At 43.3% G+C, this 18,020-nt stretch overlaps 1 protein-coding gene across 11 annotated transcripts in view; it reads left to right on the plus strand.

Annotated features, from left to right (window-relative positions):
- dtna (dystrobrevin, alpha) overlaps positions 1-18,020 on the plus strand; it is a 199,490-nt gene that overhangs the window by 148,718 nt on the left and 32,752 nt on the right. For 6 of the 11 annotated variants that reach the window (XM_067979851.1, XM_067979859.1, XM_067979892.1 and 3 more), the window contains 3 exons: positions 972-1,085; positions 12,242-12,338; positions 12,947-12,967. In XM_067979851.1, coding sequence (XP_067835952.1) covers positions 972-1,085; positions 12,242-12,338; positions 12,947-12,967 — 232 coding nt within the window. The remainder of the gene's footprint in view (positions 1-971; positions 1,086-12,241; positions 12,339-12,946; positions 12,968-18,020) is intronic. The other 5 variants (XM_067979894.1, XM_067979865.1, XM_067979874.1 and 2 more) reach the window with 1 other exon arrangement.

Below are 18,020 nucleotides of genomic sequence, written 5' to 3' on the forward strand. Positions count from 1 at the left end.
AAAGAGCTTTATACCGTGTTTGGCATCTGTTACACGTGACCTGGGAGTGTGTAATGCTAACAGCGTGTGGCAACGGGGAAAATAAGTATCAACAGTTTATTTTAAATGCATGGATTCCAGACTTTTTGTTCATTTGTTGAATAAGAAAATGTAGGTATTTGGGTTTACACCGCATCCACGTAGGTTTGCTAAGGTTTTGTTTCATTCAACTGTATTACAATCCTTTGTGTTGTTTACATGTAATGCCCTTGAAAATGGAGATCCATGTTCTAGTCTGGGCCTACAAACAAGGCAAAATATGTTCCTAAATCTGGCACATTTGTGTTCACCATGGAGAGAGTACTAGTCAGCAAATTGAGGGAAAGGGAAAAGAAGAATCTTCATTTATGATCTCATCTGAAGGATTGTTCTTCTGACAATGCAACAGTCCCTCACTGCCGCATGGCAGTGTCAGCTTAGATTATGTATTCATATCTAGTATGTGAACTCACAACCTTGTGACCCCCAGGCAAGAGTGGTACCAGTTGAGGCAAGCTGAGGCAAAAATTTACATAAATTTATATGCCATGTGGTATAAGTTCAAAGTTAGGCATTTTTAGTTATCAAACACCTTTGTACCTTAATCTTATCGTCAACCAAAGAGGATCACTGTCTACTGCACCAGTGAGAATATTTTCCATTTCCCACACCAGCTGTCGTGTGTCCCTTCCGAGCAAAATTACCAATTTAGTGCCCAGTTTGTGGGCAGTTTGTTCTGTGGCTCCATAATCCTCCTAGCTCAGCGGGAAGTGCCAGGAACTGAACCAAGCTAATACTTTAATGCAAAGACCTGTTGGCTAGAAAAACCTGATGTGATTTGACTACAAGCTCTGACACATTCTAATGGCACTGCTGTCTGCAGTTATTCCCTGTGTCCTGTATTGATTTGCCTGTGACAATCTAAATCTGCAATAACGTTTGTCTTTTGTCAGAGAAATTCTGCAAGAGATACAGAGATTGAGGCTTGAGCACGAGCAGGCTTCTCAACCCACACCTGAGAAGGCACAACAGAACCCCACCCTCCTAGCAGAACTCCGGCTCCTCAGGTAACTCAATGAAAATGCAATTTAATTGAAAATTAGCCTGATAAATGCTGACTGGTGATGAGGTCAGTCGCTGGCTGTAGTTCTCTCTCTTTAAAATGTTCTATTGCAGCAGCAGGAATTTTTTCCACTTCCGACTCAAGAGATGGGAAGAAAAAGTATTTTGGATATTGGCTTAACAGTACTGCTTGTTGCAGGGTTAAGTTTTGATGGCAGTCTGCGCACAGTATGTGAGCTGTGTTTTACACGGATGAGAAGAGGGTGGGGTCTCAACTCTTGCTTGTCTTATAGTTAGTTGATGCATTCCAATACACAGTCTGCTTTTGTGCTAGAAGCCATGGTGTTGAGCAGCTCACTTATGCTGTTCCGGCTAAAAGACAATGGACAGAGGTGATACGCTGTGATAGAAAATAATATGGGGCCAGAAAACCTGTGATCCTACTCCGCAATAGTTACAATGACGGATAGTTGTAACATACCGAAGTACCTAACCCCATCAGAGATCCTGGGGTCATTTACATTGTAATAGTGGGCACATGCTCCATAACGACACATCTTGGGTGCCCACTAAATGGGCATCAAAATTAACCGCTTGTCAGCCACTTGTGATCTAAGCTGGTAAAGAGCTCCAAAGATTTGAAGTCAGCCCCTTTATAAGAGGGCCGATTTTACTGGGGCCAGAAGTTCCATCTTGGAGTGTTCCAGGCCATGAATCCAGCCTAGAACACTCTTGTGGTCCCTACTTTTGCCCATGCCAGGTACTGTATGACTGTTTCTTGCAGGCATACAGGACGTTGGGGACACAGTTGGTGGGACTAATGAGAATTCTGGTGGATGATGCCCTCCTGGCAGTCCTACTTTCTTTAAATTTGTCAGGCTGCAAGGTGAACACAAGTACCGCCCGCCTCAACATGTAGTTGTGGTGTCAATTTCTTGGCAGCAGAGACTGGGTGTTATTGGGTCCCAGCTCGTTTTCCGTCTCCGCTAGTTCCCATCCGCCTCTATTATGCCAGCAGCCTATCCTGATCCCCAAGGAAATTCGAGGGCACAAAAATTAGCTTTGTGTTTGATTATTGTATTTGAATGGTTTCAGAACAAACCCATTCTGTGTCAAATGGGATTATTCTGATTCTGCTCATATTTCTGCAGTTAACTCAGCTCATCAAAACACCGATTGTTTATGCTCAGTCTCTGTCTGATCCACCCATCGCCTAGCTCAGAAGCCATGGTTTATGTCATCCATAAGTGTTCCTTTAGTCTAATTCATCATGTGATTCGATTTCAAAAATGTTTTTAAAACAATTGAATATTGAATTTTGTGCTACAAATTTCACTAATAGAAAATTGTATATTATCTATTAATTCCTGAAACTGGTCATGTCTGCATTAGACTGCAACCGTAATGTTAAGGAAATCTTGTTACTGATCTGTCATAAATACATGATTTGCTTCTTCACGGTCCGATCACATAGGGATAGACCAGAACCAGCCAAAATTTTGACAGGCGTGATCAATCAAACGAACGTTAATCAGATTAACCCTATTCAAAGCATTGAATGATACTGAACTGCTGCTTGAATATACAGTCTTGGGTATAATCAGCATTCCGAATAATGCTAAAATCTGCCCAAAGTAGCTTCATTTCTATGATTTTTCAGCAAAAAGCAAAATAAACCACTGGTGTTGCAAGGTGTCCAATGTATATGACTTTGTTGTGACCTGCTATTTATTGGTGATTTTTTTTTCTTCTCAGCAAGGTGAGGGGTGTCAGTTCTATGGAACCAAACTTGTATTTTTGTAATTTAATTGCAGTCTGTGTTTGCAAAGCATTTTATCATTTGAAAACATCTAAAATCACTTACCGCACTGAATTACTTTTGGAACGCAGTGCCTGGTATTATGTAGGAATTTGAGCACTTGCAGATTGAACAAAGTAACACTTTTCCTTGTGCCTTTATCCTAACCTCAGAAGAACATCCTTTAATGTAGAGGCATTATTTTTTCCACTCCCTACACAAGTCATCCCCAAAGCATCTCTGAGTGAGATTGGATTTTTGTGCTGTGAGCCATGGCCACAAGGAATCGGATTGAAACTGCCCAAACTCATTTCACATAGGACTAGCAGAGAGACCATGGCCTTATACATCAGTTTGATTTTTAAAATCACTATACATTTGAATTGGCATGAAGTGGTTGTTTTCAAAGTGGTGGTACGAAAATATTTTTCTTGCCCTGCTTCTAAAAAATGTAAAATTAACCGTTTCCTCCCCCTCTTGTTGCTTCTTCTTACACACATACATTCCATTTACTATTGAAAAAGTCAGGCAGACAGCTTATTCCCAGCTTCGACCAACATGTGAGTCATCCTCTAATTATCCCTCTCTGTGAAAAAATCCTCACTTCCAGTTAGTGCCTCCCATTGTGGTTGGGGAGGGTTTAAACTAGAGTGACAGGGGGATGGGAACCTGAGCGGGGAGTCAGAAGAGAGTAAAGTTGAGAGAAGCAAGATAGGGGAGGACCCAGGGGAAATTTACAATACAAATAATACAAATAGTTGTTCAAGAACAAGTGAAAGGGAAAAGTGTAGAGCAGCAGGAAGAAAGTGTACTTTAGGCACTACAGATAAAGTGAAAACTAGAAGGTGCAAAGCGATTAACCCAGCATCAAAGCTGAAGGACAGGCTAGGGTGTGTGGCCCAACGAAGAGTTCTATATACAAACGCACGGAGTATAAGGAATAAATTAAATGAACTACAGGTTCAAATTCAAATTGGAGGGTATGACAGCTATTACTGAGACATAGCTGCAGGATGGTCAGGATTGGGAACTAAATATACCAGGTTATAAGGTCTACAGGAGAGATGGGGAAAATGGAAGAGGGGGAGGAGTAGCCTTAGTGATTAGAGATGAAATCAATTCAATGATAAAGGAGGATATAACGAGGGATAAGCAGCCAACAGAGACCTTATGGGTTGAATTGAGAAATAGGAAAGAATCTAAGACTATAGTGGGAGTTGTATATAGGACCCCTGGCAGCAGCTCTGAAGTGCTAGATTGTACAAATGCAGAGATTAGACAAGCGTGTAACAAAGGCATAGTGGTCTTAATGGAGGACTTTAACCTTCACATAGATTGTGAAAAGCAGACTAGCAACTGTCAGAAAGGTAGTGAATTTCTTGAGTGTGTCCGGGATAGTTTTCTACAGCAGTATGTCCTAAAGGCAACAAGGGGGCAAGCCATATTAGATTTAGTAATGAGTAATGAACCAGATTTAGTTAAGAGCTTGTCTCTGCGTGAACATCTATCCAATAGCAATCATAACATGATTGAGTTCAAGGTAGTGTTTGAAAGGGAAAAAAGTGAATAAGCTGCTAAGATTCTAGACTTGGGTAAGGCCGACTTCAATGGGATGAGACAGAGACTGTCCACAGTAAACTGGGCAAATCTGTTAATGGGTAAAACGACTGATGATCAGTGGGAAATGTTTAAAGAAACATTTAACGTGATACAGAACCGGTTTATACCCCTGAGATGCAAGAACTCTACTTGCCAAAAAAACAGCCATGGACAACTAAAGAGGTAAGGGACAGTATAAGACATAAGGAAAGGGCATACAAAAAGGCAAAAAATGGCACAGATCCTGGCAAATGGGAAAGATACAAAGATCAACAAAGGGTCACAAAACAGATAGTAAGAGCTACAAAAAGGGAATATGAAAAGAAACTTGCAAGGGATATCAAAACCAATACGAAGAACTTTTGACGTTATATTAGGAAAAAGAGGGTGGTCAGGAGCAGTGTTGGCCTCTTAAAAACTGAAAGTGGGGATATTGTCATTGACAATGGGGAAATGGCGGACATGTTGAATAATTACTTTGAGTCAGTATTTACAGTAGAAAAAGAGGATAGCATGCCGGAAATCCCAAGAAAATTAATATTGAATCGGGGACAGGGACTCAATAAAATTAACATAAGTAAAACAACAGTAATGAAGAAAATAATAGCACTAAAGAGTGACAAATCCCCAGGACCAGATGGTTTCCATCCCAGGGTTTTAAAGGAAGTAGGTGAGCACATTGCAGATGCCCTAACTATAATCTTTCGAAGTTCTCTAGATTCAGGAACTGTCCCTCTAGATTGGAAAATTGCACATGTCACTCCGCTTTTTAAGACATGAGAGAGAGGGAAACCGGGGAATTATAGATCAGTTAGCCTAACATCTGTTGTGGGGAAAATGCTGGAGTCTATAATTAAGGATAGGGTGATTGAACACCTCGAGAATTTTCAGTTAATCAGAGCGAGCCAGCATGGATTTGTGAAAGGTAGGTCGTGTCTGACAAACCTGATTGAATTTTTTGAAGAGGTGACTAAAGTAGTGGACAGGGGAACGTCAATGGATGTTATTTATATGGACTTCCAGAAGGCATTTGATAAGGTCCCACATAAGAGACTGTTAGCTAAGATAAAAGTCCATGGAATTGAGGGAAAAGTACGGACTTGGTTAGGAAGTTGGCTAAGCGATAGGTGACAGAGAGTAGGGATAATGGGTAGGTACTCACATTGGCAGGATGTGACTCGTGGAGTCCCACAGGGATCTGTCTTGGGGCCTCAATTATTCACAATATTTATTAACGACTAAGATGAAGGCATAGAAAGTCTCATATCTAAGTTTGCCGATGACACAAAGATTGGTGGCATTGTAAGCAGTGTAGATGAAAACATAAAATTACAAAGGGTTATTGATAGATTAGGTGAATGGGCGAAACTGTGGCAAATGGAATTCAATGTAGGCAAATGTGAGGTCATCCACTTTGGATCAAAAAAGGATAGAACAGGGTACTTTCTAAATGGTAAAAAGGTAACAATAGTGGATGTCCAAAGGAACCTAGGGGTCCGGGTACATAGATCATTGAAGAGTCATGAACAGGTGCAGAAAATAATCAATAAGGCTAATGGAATGCTGGCCTTTATATCTAGAGGACTAGAGTACAAGGGGGCAGAAGTTATGTGCAGCTATACAAAACCCTGGTTAGACCGCACCTGGAGTACTGTGAGCAGTTCTGGGCACCGCACCTTCGGAAGGACATATTGGCCTTGGAGGGAGTGCAGCGTAGGTTTACTAGAATGATACCAGGACTTCAAAGGTTAAGTTATGAGGAGAGATTACACAAATTGGGGTTGTATTCTCTAGAGCTTAGAAGGTTATGGGGTGATCTGATTGAAGTTTATAAGATATTAAGGGGAACAGATAGGGTGGATAGAGAGAAACTATTTCTGCTGGTTGGGGATTCTAGGAGTAGGGGACACAGTCTAAAAATTAGAGCCAGACCTTTCAGGAGTGAGGTTAGAAAACATTTCTACACACAAAGGGTGGTAGAAGTTTGGAACTCTCTTCTGCAAACGGCAATTGATACTAGCTCAATTGCTAAATGTAAATCTGAGATAGATAGCTTTTTGGCAACCAAAGGTATTAAGGGATATGGCCCATTTGGAGTTAGATCACAGATCAGCCATGATCTTATCAAATGGCGGAGCAGGCATGAGGGTCTGAATGGCCTACTCCTGTTCCTATATTCCTATGTTCCTATGTTCCCATAGTGCAGCCAGGATTAGGAATTCATCATGTGAGGAATGATGGGTACAAACCAGCATCTTGACCTTCTGTGGCACACAGCAACACTAATATAGAATTCTTAAGTATGTAAGCAGCAGTTCTGAAGTTACAATAAACATTTCAAATGTCAATAAGAGGGGGAGGGCATATGGATGTTAATTTATGAAGGTGCTGCATGTTTTTTATTTGCCCTGTTACATTTCTTAAGCTGCTGCCAGAACCAGTTTTATTCACCACAGACAACGAATAAGTCATCAATTTATAGCATGTTGGGTGATACAAGTTGTATTTAGACTGGGCTAATGCAGAAACAAACTTAATAGTTGTTGGTTCTTGCTGATTATCATCAGGACATATTCATATTCAATATTTTAAACTATAAAAATGCCTCTGGAACTCATTAGACGCTGTAGGATCCAGGACTACTAGCAAATGGCTGATTTAACATCAAAACCCGTGGTATTGCCAATATTACATTGGACTATTGTCACAGTAGGGATGATACTGTTAACAAAATATAAATTGATGACAAAAAGACTGGCATTTCCTAGTAAACAATAGGATGTCCAGCTGTCATATAATAAATAGAAATATACTTATAATTTCACTGTGCGAACGTATCCATTAAAATATTATTCATTTTCAGTTGATGATAGAACCAGTATGCATGTATATGACTCTAATATTTCAAAACAATGGAGGAAAGTAGCTTTGTGGTACACAGAAAATGCTGAAAATACTCAGCAAGTCAGGCAACATCTGTGGAGAAAGAAACAGAGTTAATGTTTCAGGTCGATGGCCTTTCGTCAAATGGTATACGTTTAACAAACTTCTTTTTGTTTGTTTGCAAACAACTAGTGCAGTGGTGTAAATTGCATCAAAATGTATCATTACATTATTCATATGTGACATTATAATGATAAAAATAAAAAAAATCTCTGCTACTCTTTCCCCTCCTCAAACAAAAAGAAAAGCATGTAAAACAGTTTTAAATTTTTCTAAGGAAAATAGGACAAAGTTTGACAGTGGGATTAGAACTTTCATTTCTTCTCTGATGCCAGTATGTTTGCCAGCCTAGATTGATGAATAAAATTGATGATTAAAAGTCTCTTCTTTCCACTGGCTGTAAGGGTGCTCCATAAAATGAGTTAATGGAAATGGATAAATATTTGAAAAAGAAAAATGGTAAAGTGTAGGGGAAAAGGACAGGGAAATGGGATTAAGTGGATAGTTCTTTCACAGACCCAGCATAGGTGCAATGGGCCAAGTGGCCCCTGTCTGTGCTGTAAAGTTCTGTGTTACTTTATGGCTCACTACTAAACCATGTGATGTATTTACCTACTGATCCGTTGGGGATCCATTATTCAGTATTTGTAATAAAATAATGCAAAACTGCAAAATATTTGCATATGCATTGCCATTTATTGCTATTAATATTATTGTTCAATTCACCTGGTCACATTTCATTTTTAATACTTTTTAAAGATTTTCATTGACAATTAAAACCATACAAGCGCCTTGGGACGTTTTACCATGTTAAAGGCACTATATAAATGCAAGTTGTTGTTGTTGTTGCAAACCAAACAATAAAGAAAAATGAACATGATATATCAAGAACAATTCCCAAAAGGTGACAACAGCTCCAATTACAAAACAATTATAGTACCAACTTCTATATAATATATTAAAAATCTAACATATCCATGCATTTCTATCAACTTTTTTTCATTATAAATTCCTAGGCCCATATTTCTAATGGAGTCTGCTTTTGTAGACTTTTAGGGTGCTAAATTGGGCTGTGTAGCGCTCGTTGTTTCGGCACTACAGGGCCTCTCTGACATCCAAGATGCGTCTTGGATGCACACGCACGTTTCCAGCGTGACGTGCGCCGGACGCCATCTTGGTACAGGAGTTAGTGCATACGCAAACACCGAACACTGGAAGCATGTAAAGTAGGGAGAAAATGCGTACAATCAGTGTGCAACACTGATTTAAAGTGATGGACACCATTTTGGACTTCAACGCTCAACTCAACGCACAGTCTTAATCACGCACACCTGAACGTGTCTTAGAGTGCCTGGAGGACCCCCACTAGCGCTATTTAAAGGTGTTGCAAGTTAGTTGCTGGATTATTGCTTCTGGTTGCTGGTGGAGTAGCAAGTGTTTTTTGAAGCTCCCTATACTTACTGAGAGTTCGTAGAGTACATTTGAGAGTGCTTTGGCAGGTACTGCCTTGATGGTTCGGAAAGTTACAACCATGGTTGAACAACGTTCCGGACAACCATGGGCATTCTGTTTGGGCTCCCGCTGGGCACTGAGCACGACTGGGAGCATGCGGAAAGGGCACGCAAAACAGGTCAAGCTGCGAGGAGACAGAGGACGAGGAGGCGCAGGGCACTGAGTAGGAGGCTCTACCCAATGAGGGCCTTCCGGGACCAATTCTCTTACCTCAGCATGACCGAGGAGGATTGCATCCGACGCCTGAGGTTCACCAAGGAAGCCGTGATCGAGATCTGTCAACTGGTGCGGCCACAACTGCAACCTCAGAGCAAGGACAGCATTGCCTATGGCTGTGAAGATCACCATGGCGCTGAATTTCTATGGCTCAGGATCATTTCAGGCCTCTGCTTGCAAATGTGCAACATCTTGCAGTATGCAGTGCATGCTGCATTAGGGAGGTCACAGACGCACTGCACCAGATGAGAAACAGGTTCATCACCTTCCCTCTCCACAGAGACAATCAGAATAAGCGAGCACTGGGGTTTGCTCACATTGCTGGCTTCCCCATGGTGCAGGGTGCCAATGACTGCACGCATATTGCATGTGTACCAAGTTGGAGCTGGATTCCTCCATGCCCCTTCTCATTGTGTGCAGGCTTTCTGACAGGCTTTCCAGTGCCCCATGCATTTGGTGGTGTACGCCCATCAGCCGTCTTCTGTAGCTTGGCCCATCAAAGTCCTCATCTGACTCCTCTGCAGCAGAACTAGTGAGTGACCTCTCCCTCTGGCGAGCTGCCATTTGTGGTACCCATTCCCCCCGCCCCGGCTCCTGCGCACTTGCACTCGGTGTCTCACCACGTGCAGATCCCGCCTTTAACCTAGCCTCTAAAGGACGCGCAGTGTCAGTCTCTGAGCTGGTGGAAGCAAGTGTCAGATCGAGTGAAGTGTGGCTTCAGTGTCCCCCTCCTCCTCCTCGAACGGTGTTGTCATGTGTTCTTGGGTATCTTCAATAACAAAGGGAAACAGGTTGAGTTGTGGAGCGGGGAGAGGAACAAGTAAGACGTGCGTGCTGACAGCATCTGCAGCACGTGAGTCAGAAAAGATTATGGAAGGAGGGAGATGTGGGAAAGGAGTAGGAGGATTAGATATGCAGAGACCCCCTTCATCGGGACCTCCAGCGCGACATGTTGTCATGGCTGCAGCAAGGGCCCGCCCAATGATCCGAAGCACTGTCTCCTCTAGGAGGGTGAGGATGTGTAAGCGTGCCCATTTACCCTCGGGTCCCTCCTGCTGCCGGCTGTTATATGCCACCTTCTCCTGCAAGACAGAGGACAGTGTGTCAGTGAGTATCCTGCAAGGTGTGTGGGTTATGTGCCTGTCGTGGTCAAATAGCTACCAGTTTGTGTGACTTGTGAGTGGTGGTTGTATGGCCTGCAAATGTGGTACTATGTGCGGGTGAGATGCAGCATTGCATATGGGTGGGCAGTGTTTATTGGTGGGTGGGTGACGGGGAGTGTGATGCATGGACCAGTGGTGCAGTTGGTAGGATGTGCCACTTGACACTTGCATTCACTCACCTTGACCACTCGTGTCAAATAATTGAACTTCTTTCGGCACTGCACCCACGTGCGTGGTGCAATGCAGTTGACTTCCTGTGCCACAGCCTGCCAATGCCCCTGGTCTCCTGCCACCCTGCGGGGAAATGTTGGTCCTCCTTTCGTCCACCCCTTCCACCAGGGCCTCCAGAGCATCTTTGGAGAAGCATGGAGCCCTCTCTCGTGCCGGTCCTGCTATCCTTGTGGCCATCTTTCCCTTCTCCAAGTAAGCTGTGTACCTGCCATTTGAAATGTGCACCTGCACCTTTAAGAGGCGCAGGCTGCTGATGACGTGCGCTGTGCACACCCCATTTCCAACTTCCTCATTCTCCATGCAGCCTCTCAGCAGTGCGGGTCGCGCTGGCTGAACGGAGATATCATGGTAAGTAGCAGGCAGCACAAAGTTCATGTGCTGCCTGCCTAGGGACCATTGGACACAAGGTACTAGCACATCACGCTACCCCCACCCAAAAAACGGCCCTTATCAAATTGTTTTCCCCTTTAGTGCCATCACTGGTGGGAGGCTGTAATTACAACATGGCCAGTCTACATAGGTAGTTTTCACTTTGAATTTGATCATAGGAATTTTTAATGGAAAAACAAAAATAAGGACAGAATGTATGGGAGCAATTTTAACCCTACCCACCAAGCAGGTGGGCAGTTAAAATCGCCCGGCTACTTACCCATTCTGAAGCTGTCAGGAGCGGGTAGGTTCCCATTTCGCTGCTGTCCTGAGCAGGCGGCAAGGATACCCATCCAAAGCCGGAGATTTCCTTTTTAATACATGCATGTCGGGTCCCAGTGAAGTCATCGGGACCCAACTGAAATGTTTGGTAGGCAGCCTGAGCGGGAAGCGGCAATGTGTTTCCTGTCAGGCCAACCCAGTGACGAAGAAGATCGGGCCCGGAAGAGGCCCAAAAAGGGAAATTAATTTTTTTTTCCACATTCCTTGTAGGAACAGGAGTGCTCCTTTGATTCCCACAAGGAAATCTTAGGCCTCTACTACCGCAAACGTGCCCCCCCGCCCCAGCCCATCGTCCTGATTGTGGGATCCCCGCAGGATGACCGAGCAGCCGATGCCGCCACTTACCTGATGTTGGTGGACGGCTTCTGGGCTGCACGATTTTCCACCACTTCCCGTTCGGAAATTTGTGCAAAGTCAGCTGGTGGGATTTAAATGAGGCCAGGCCATTGAAATCGGCTGGGTCTCATTCCGCCACAGGTGGGCGGGAAATAAACTCACCAGCGCAGTTTCCAGTTGGAAACCCAGTGGCAATTAAAATCAAGACCAATCACTTGAAAATGAGGACTGAATTATGTCTGCACACTATGGTCCAATTATCATCTGGACTCCAATCCTTCACACTTGGTCTTGATTCCCTGTGTGCAATGTCACAGGAGATGGACAAGCATGATATGAAATTTGATAAAATGGCACAAAGTAATTTTGCGAGGTCCCAAGATTTCACCAGGAAGACATGAGGAAATTTAGGTTGGAATAAAATCTCGATTGTATCTTCACCTTGACACCTTTCTGAAAATACCTAATTATTAAAATAAACTTTGAAGAGTGTTGGCACTACAAGACACTTCAGCTAACAGCATTCTTTGAATAAGATAAAACATTGTAATTTTATTTTCTCTACTTTGTTGCTGAAAAACTGTCAGATCCTTCAAAAGTTGATGTACATATGTGTTAGATTAAGAGTTAGTTCTTGATGTACACTTCACAGGCAGCGAAAAGACGAATTAGAACAAAGGATGTCAGCACTGCAAGAAAGCCGTCGAGAATTAATGGTCCAGCTGGAAGGCCTGATGAAGTTACTGAAAGTAAGATTATTCTATGAGTGAATTAAAAGTCCAATTAAGAAAATGCAACAGATTGATTAAGTGAATGCAGTTGGTCTCTCCAATTGAGTGTCTCGTTTTTGATCAATTTTTATTAATAGTTGAAAGTATATCACAGAGAAACAATTACACAGTGTGGAAAGGTAGACATTAGCAAGTTTCTATAATTCTTTTCTATAATTTCTCGTCCTGAATACACTGAAGTTTGAAAGGAGATATTGGCTGGGAATTTCCTCGAAGCTGCTCCCACTCTGCCGCTGTAACTTCGCTGGAGGTGCGACGGAAACCCTGTTTACGTGTGTAAACTGGGTTTCCGTCGAACTTCTGGCAAAGCTATGGCAGCAGAGCGGGACCAGATCTGAAGAATTCACCTCAGTAATTTTTTTTGCATATATAGTCACTGCTAACATCGTTCATTGAAACTGTAATTTTGTACATATTTCTTTTTATAAATATATACTATTACCTGCAGGCTAGGAAGCCACTCATTTGAAAATGATTGCAAGATTTTTTTTGTTCTGTAGAACATTTGAGGAATTATATGAATGTACTTTGTCTAAATAATACTTGATTTTTAAACTTTCAAATAGGAAGAAGAAATGAGGCAGGAAGTAAGTTTCCTGATCCAGCTTTGAGCAATCATTGCATATTAATTTATTATCTGAGTCTGGCCTTAATGCTTTGTTTTGCTCTCTGCCTGTGCTGTGTAGCAATGGAAATACTTTGATTTTGCTGCAACAAGCTGAGTCTTCTTCTGTGGCAATTGATACTAATGTATTTGAAATTATAAAGCTTGGATTTGGATTGATATACTTATTGATTTATAACCAGACTCTCATTTTCGTTATGAGAACAAGAGTATATTGTAAAATTGTGTTCTTTACTGTGCTTTGACTCCGTGTAGTAAGTAGTATGCATTTACTATGCCATGACTCCATATAGTGACGAGTTTATCTTTAATATGTTCTGACGCCTGTGGTAAAAGCCATTGACAGATGGGCTGCTAAGTTTATGTTCTAATGCGCTTATAGCTGTGTTAATATTTTTTACTGAATTGACTACTCCACAACCCTGACACCCTGTAATTTTAGGCGTGCAACCTAAACTGATTTTGGCTCTATGGGCTATATTTCCCTCTGTTGGGAAAAATGGAAGAAATGCTAAAATATTGCATGAATGTGTGGCTTTAAACATGTGATTCATGAGAATACAATTTCATTAGTGGTAAAGAAAAAGATAGCAGTAAGTCAAAGTGCACCTGTAATGATGAACCTTAACGCTTTTCAAGCAGCTAATGAGCCATTGCATAAATGCTGAAAATTTTACCAGAAAGGTACATCTATATTATCCATGCTAAGATACAGCTATATTTTCCATGCTTGTCAGCATTGTAAAGACCTGGATCATGTTCACTCTCAATCTTATATTCTCTAATGAAATATGTTCAATTCTTTACCTAAATTACAGCTTTATTTCACAGAATCATCTATATTCATCGTCTCTGAACTCTCACCAATGCTTTAATATCCTTTTCCAGAACTGCACAAAATATTCTAGATGTGGGCCTAACAATAAATTATGCAGGCTTGCAGTCAAATGCTTTTGACATTCATACCAAGTACTTAAATAGTCTTCTTGATGAAAGGCTGTCTTCTGCCAAAACAGCCCACTACTTCAGGATCATCTTGGAAAGAAAAGATTACCCCGGCTTCGTTTTTCCACTACCAACCATCTCCTGTAACTCCTCTCCCCTGTTCCCTCCACCGTCATCTCCACAACAAGTGCAATGAATTCATGACTTCTTTATCACTAAGATTGATATAAGAAATAGGACCAGGAGTAGGCCATAGGGCCCCTCGAGCCTGCTCCGCCATTCAATCAGATCATGGCTGATCTTCAACCTCAACTCCACTTTCCCGCCTGATCCCCATATCCCTTGATTCCCCTAGAGTCCAAAAATCTATCTGTCTCAGCCTTGAATATACTCAACGACTCAGCATCCACAGCCCCCTGGGGTCGAGAATTCCAAAGATTCACAACCCTCTGAGTGAAGAAATTTCTCCTCGTCTCAGTCTTAAATGGCCGACCCCTTATCCTGAGACTATGCCCCTAGTTCTAGACTCTCCAGCCAGGGGAAGCAACCTCTCAGTCTCTACCCTGTCAAGCCGCCTCAGAATTTTATATGTTTCAATGAGATCACCTCTCATTTTTCTAAACTCCGGAGAGTACATGCTCATTCCACTCAATTTCTCCTCATAGAACAGCCCTCTCATCCCAGGAATTAATCTAGTGAATCTTCCTTGCACCGCCTCTAAGGCAAGTATATCCTTCCTTAGATAAGGAGACCAAAATTGTATGCAGTTATATATAATCCATTCAGCTACCTCTGCTGCTCCCCCCCACCTTTCCTGCTGCCTACCAAGCAAAATCTTCTCCCCCCTGCTCTGGCCCTGAACCCAAATATTTCTCCAGTTTCTCTCCTATCTGCCTTCATGCCCCCTCCAAGCATTTCTTGTCCGCGATACCCACCTCCTCCTCCCTTGACGTATTTCCCATTAAACTGCTGCCCACTCAACTTCCGTTGCTGGCCCACATGCTAGCTGACATTGTAAATGGTTTCCTCTCCTCAGATACTGTTCCCTTCCCTTTCAAAGCTGCCATCATCACTGCCACCGCCCCCCCCCCCACCCAACCCAGCAACTTTCAAAGTAGTATTCACTTTCTCTTTGACAGCGTAAGGGTCCTAAGTTAAATCACTTTAGGTAATCTGAACTGTGACACAAAACGGACCATAATTTGGTACTAAATTGGCAATCTACCACATTGATGTTGCACTTCACAGAGAAAGGCCACACCGAAGCTGGTGCAAGAAAAGGCTCTTCTACTATGTGGTAACGACACACTGTTGGCATGGAAAGCACTTTACACCGTACAAAAACTTGCAATTATACAATGGAGGTGAATTTCCTCATTTTTGGAGTATTTACCCTGCAGGAACAGCACAACAATAACAACAACTTGCATTTATATAGCGCCTTTAACGTAGTAAAATGTCCCAAGGCGCTTCACAGGAGCAATTATCAAACAAAATTTGACACCGAGCCACACAAGGAGACATTAGGACAGGTGACCAAAAATTTGCTCAGAGGTAGGTTTTAAGCAGTGTCTTAAAGGAGGAGTCATAGAGTTATACAGCACGGATAGAGGCCCTTCGGCCCATCGTGTCCGCGCCGGCCATCAAGCCCTGTCTACTCTCATCCCATATTCCAGCATTTGGTCCGTAGCCTTGTATGCTATGGCATTTCAAGTGCTCATCCAAATGCTTCTTGAATGTTGTGAGGGTTCCTGCCTCCACAACCCTTTCAGGCAGTGAATTCCAGACTCCAACCACCCTCTGGGTGAAAAAGTTCTTTCTCAAATCCCCTCTAAACCTCCCGCCTTTTACCTTGAATCTATGTCCCCTTGTTATAGAACCCTCAACAAAGGGAAAAAGCTCCTTAGTATCCATCCTATCTGTGCCCCTCATAATTTTGTACACCTCAATCATGTCCCCCCTCAGCCTCCTCTGCTCCAAGGAAAACAAACCCAATCTTCCCAGTCTCTCTTCATAGCTGAAGCGCTCCAGCCCTGGTAGAGGAGAAAGAGGTAGAGAGGCAGAGAGGTTTAGGGAGGGAATTCGAGCTTAGGGCCTAGGCAGCTGAAGGCATGGCCGTCAATGGTGGAGCGATTAAAATCAGGGATGCGCAAGAGACAAGAATTGGAGGAGCACAGAGATCTTGGACGGTTGTAGGGCTGAAGGAGGTTACAGTGATAGGGAGGGGCAAGGCCATGGGGGAACTTGAAAGCAAAGATGAGAATTTTAAAATCGAGGTGTTCCCGTGACTTTAAGATGCTTCCCCTGAGTTTCTTCACGTTATTTGAGCCTTCTCGCAATCCACTCTCCAAATCTCCGCTAACCTCATTTGCATAAGTCAGAGCGCAAGCCAGTGACATAGCAGCTCCAAGTTTCGTGGGTTTGCACTACTATTTTACTCTGGGTAACTTAGACTGAGATTATGAGACATTTCATCTGCCAGGATCGGCTGATATAGACGTAAGTGAGGAGTTTGTGAGCCTGAAGAGTCTGGAAACTTTTTATAGTGATTTTTGCAGCTTGGAAATACTTTTTGAACCTTTTTTTGTCATTTTTTCTACAAAGACCTTCACTTGATTCTGACTGCCTCTCTCAGGGTCAGCCCACCAGAAGATTTTCAGGCACCACCACCTCCACCCCTATCCACACTCAGGTTTTCTCAGGAGCAGGAAATACTCTTGTTTACTATTATCACAGAGAAGGAGGAGCATCACAGGATGGAGCAATGGAGTCTCAGGCAGCATTTACTGTAAGGGGTATCACATCACATGTTATCACTGAAGACTTCTCTTTTGTGGAACACAATCTAGCTTTGACACCTCAGCCTTATCTCCTTCTCTCCCTCTTTCAAATAAAGGGACAGCCCCTTAAACCACTACCCATCCTATCACATGATCATCAGCCCTCTTTGTCCCTACATGATCATGCCAATCATCATCCACCTGAGCGAAGACATCAGTATTGCATAAGTGCACTGTTGTAAGATTCTAACCTCCATCAGGAATAAAGTGCCATGTCCAAGCACATTCTATTTTATTACAGTGCAATCCAAAGTGCACACAATCAACCTCCTCTTAACACTGCTTCTTCTGGGCACCTACATATGGTGAGGTGAGGTGAGAGTGATTGAATTCTCTTCACTTGCCTGGATGAATGTAGCTCCACAACACTCAAGAAGCTCAACACCATCCAGGACAAAGCAGCCCCCATCCACCACCCTAAACATTCACTCCCTTCACCACCGGCGCAACATGGCTGCAGTATTTACCATCCACAGGATGTACTGCAGCAACTCGCCAAGGCTTCTTCAACAGCACCTCGCAAACCCACGACCTCTACTGCCTAGATGGACAAGGACAGCAGGCACATGGGAACAACACTACCTGCACATTCCCCTCCAAGTTACACACCATCCCGACTTGGAAATATATCGCTGTTCCTTCATCGTCGCTGGGTCAAAGTCCTGGAACTCCCTACCTAACAGCACTGTGGGAGAACCTTCACCACACGGACTGCAGCAGTTCAAGAAGGCAGCTCACCACCACCGTCTCAAGGGCAATTAGGGATGGGCAATAAATGCTGGCCTTGTCAGCAACGCCCACGTACCATGAACGAATTTTTAAAAAACAAATGCCTTTTTTTTACCTCTACTCATGCTTCTTCTGGGTGGTACCGGAGGGCCGGGATTGCGGGTGGAGGTTGGTTCCTCGTGCTCTACAAAAGGCTCATGGGACTGAGGTAACCTTATCATTGCATCTTGCAGGGAAGCATTGCTGGTTGCATCTTTGGTGTTTGCCCCAGGTAACCTGGTCTTGCCTCCCACATTCCACTGGCATGATGCTCTGAGGGGGAAGGCCGGAGGCCTGGCATCCATTGGTGTCCTGAAAGATGGCCGTATCAGGCAGGTGGTTTCTAGCTGTCACCATTCCACTAGGCCCTGGACCTGTGGGTCCACTGATCAGTGGGATGGCTGGTCTAATGGCAGCCATCAAATCCTGAAAGCCCGAAGACACAGCAGTCACCACAATCTG

The sequence above is a fragment of the Heptranchias perlo genome, chromosome 3, assembly GCF_035084215.1.
Source record: "Heptranchias perlo isolate sHepPer1 chromosome 3, sHepPer1.hap1, whole genome shotgun sequence".
In the NCBI taxonomy this organism is placed as follows: domain Eukaryota; kingdom Metazoa; phylum Chordata; class Chondrichthyes; order Hexanchiformes; family Hexanchidae; genus Heptranchias; species Heptranchias perlo.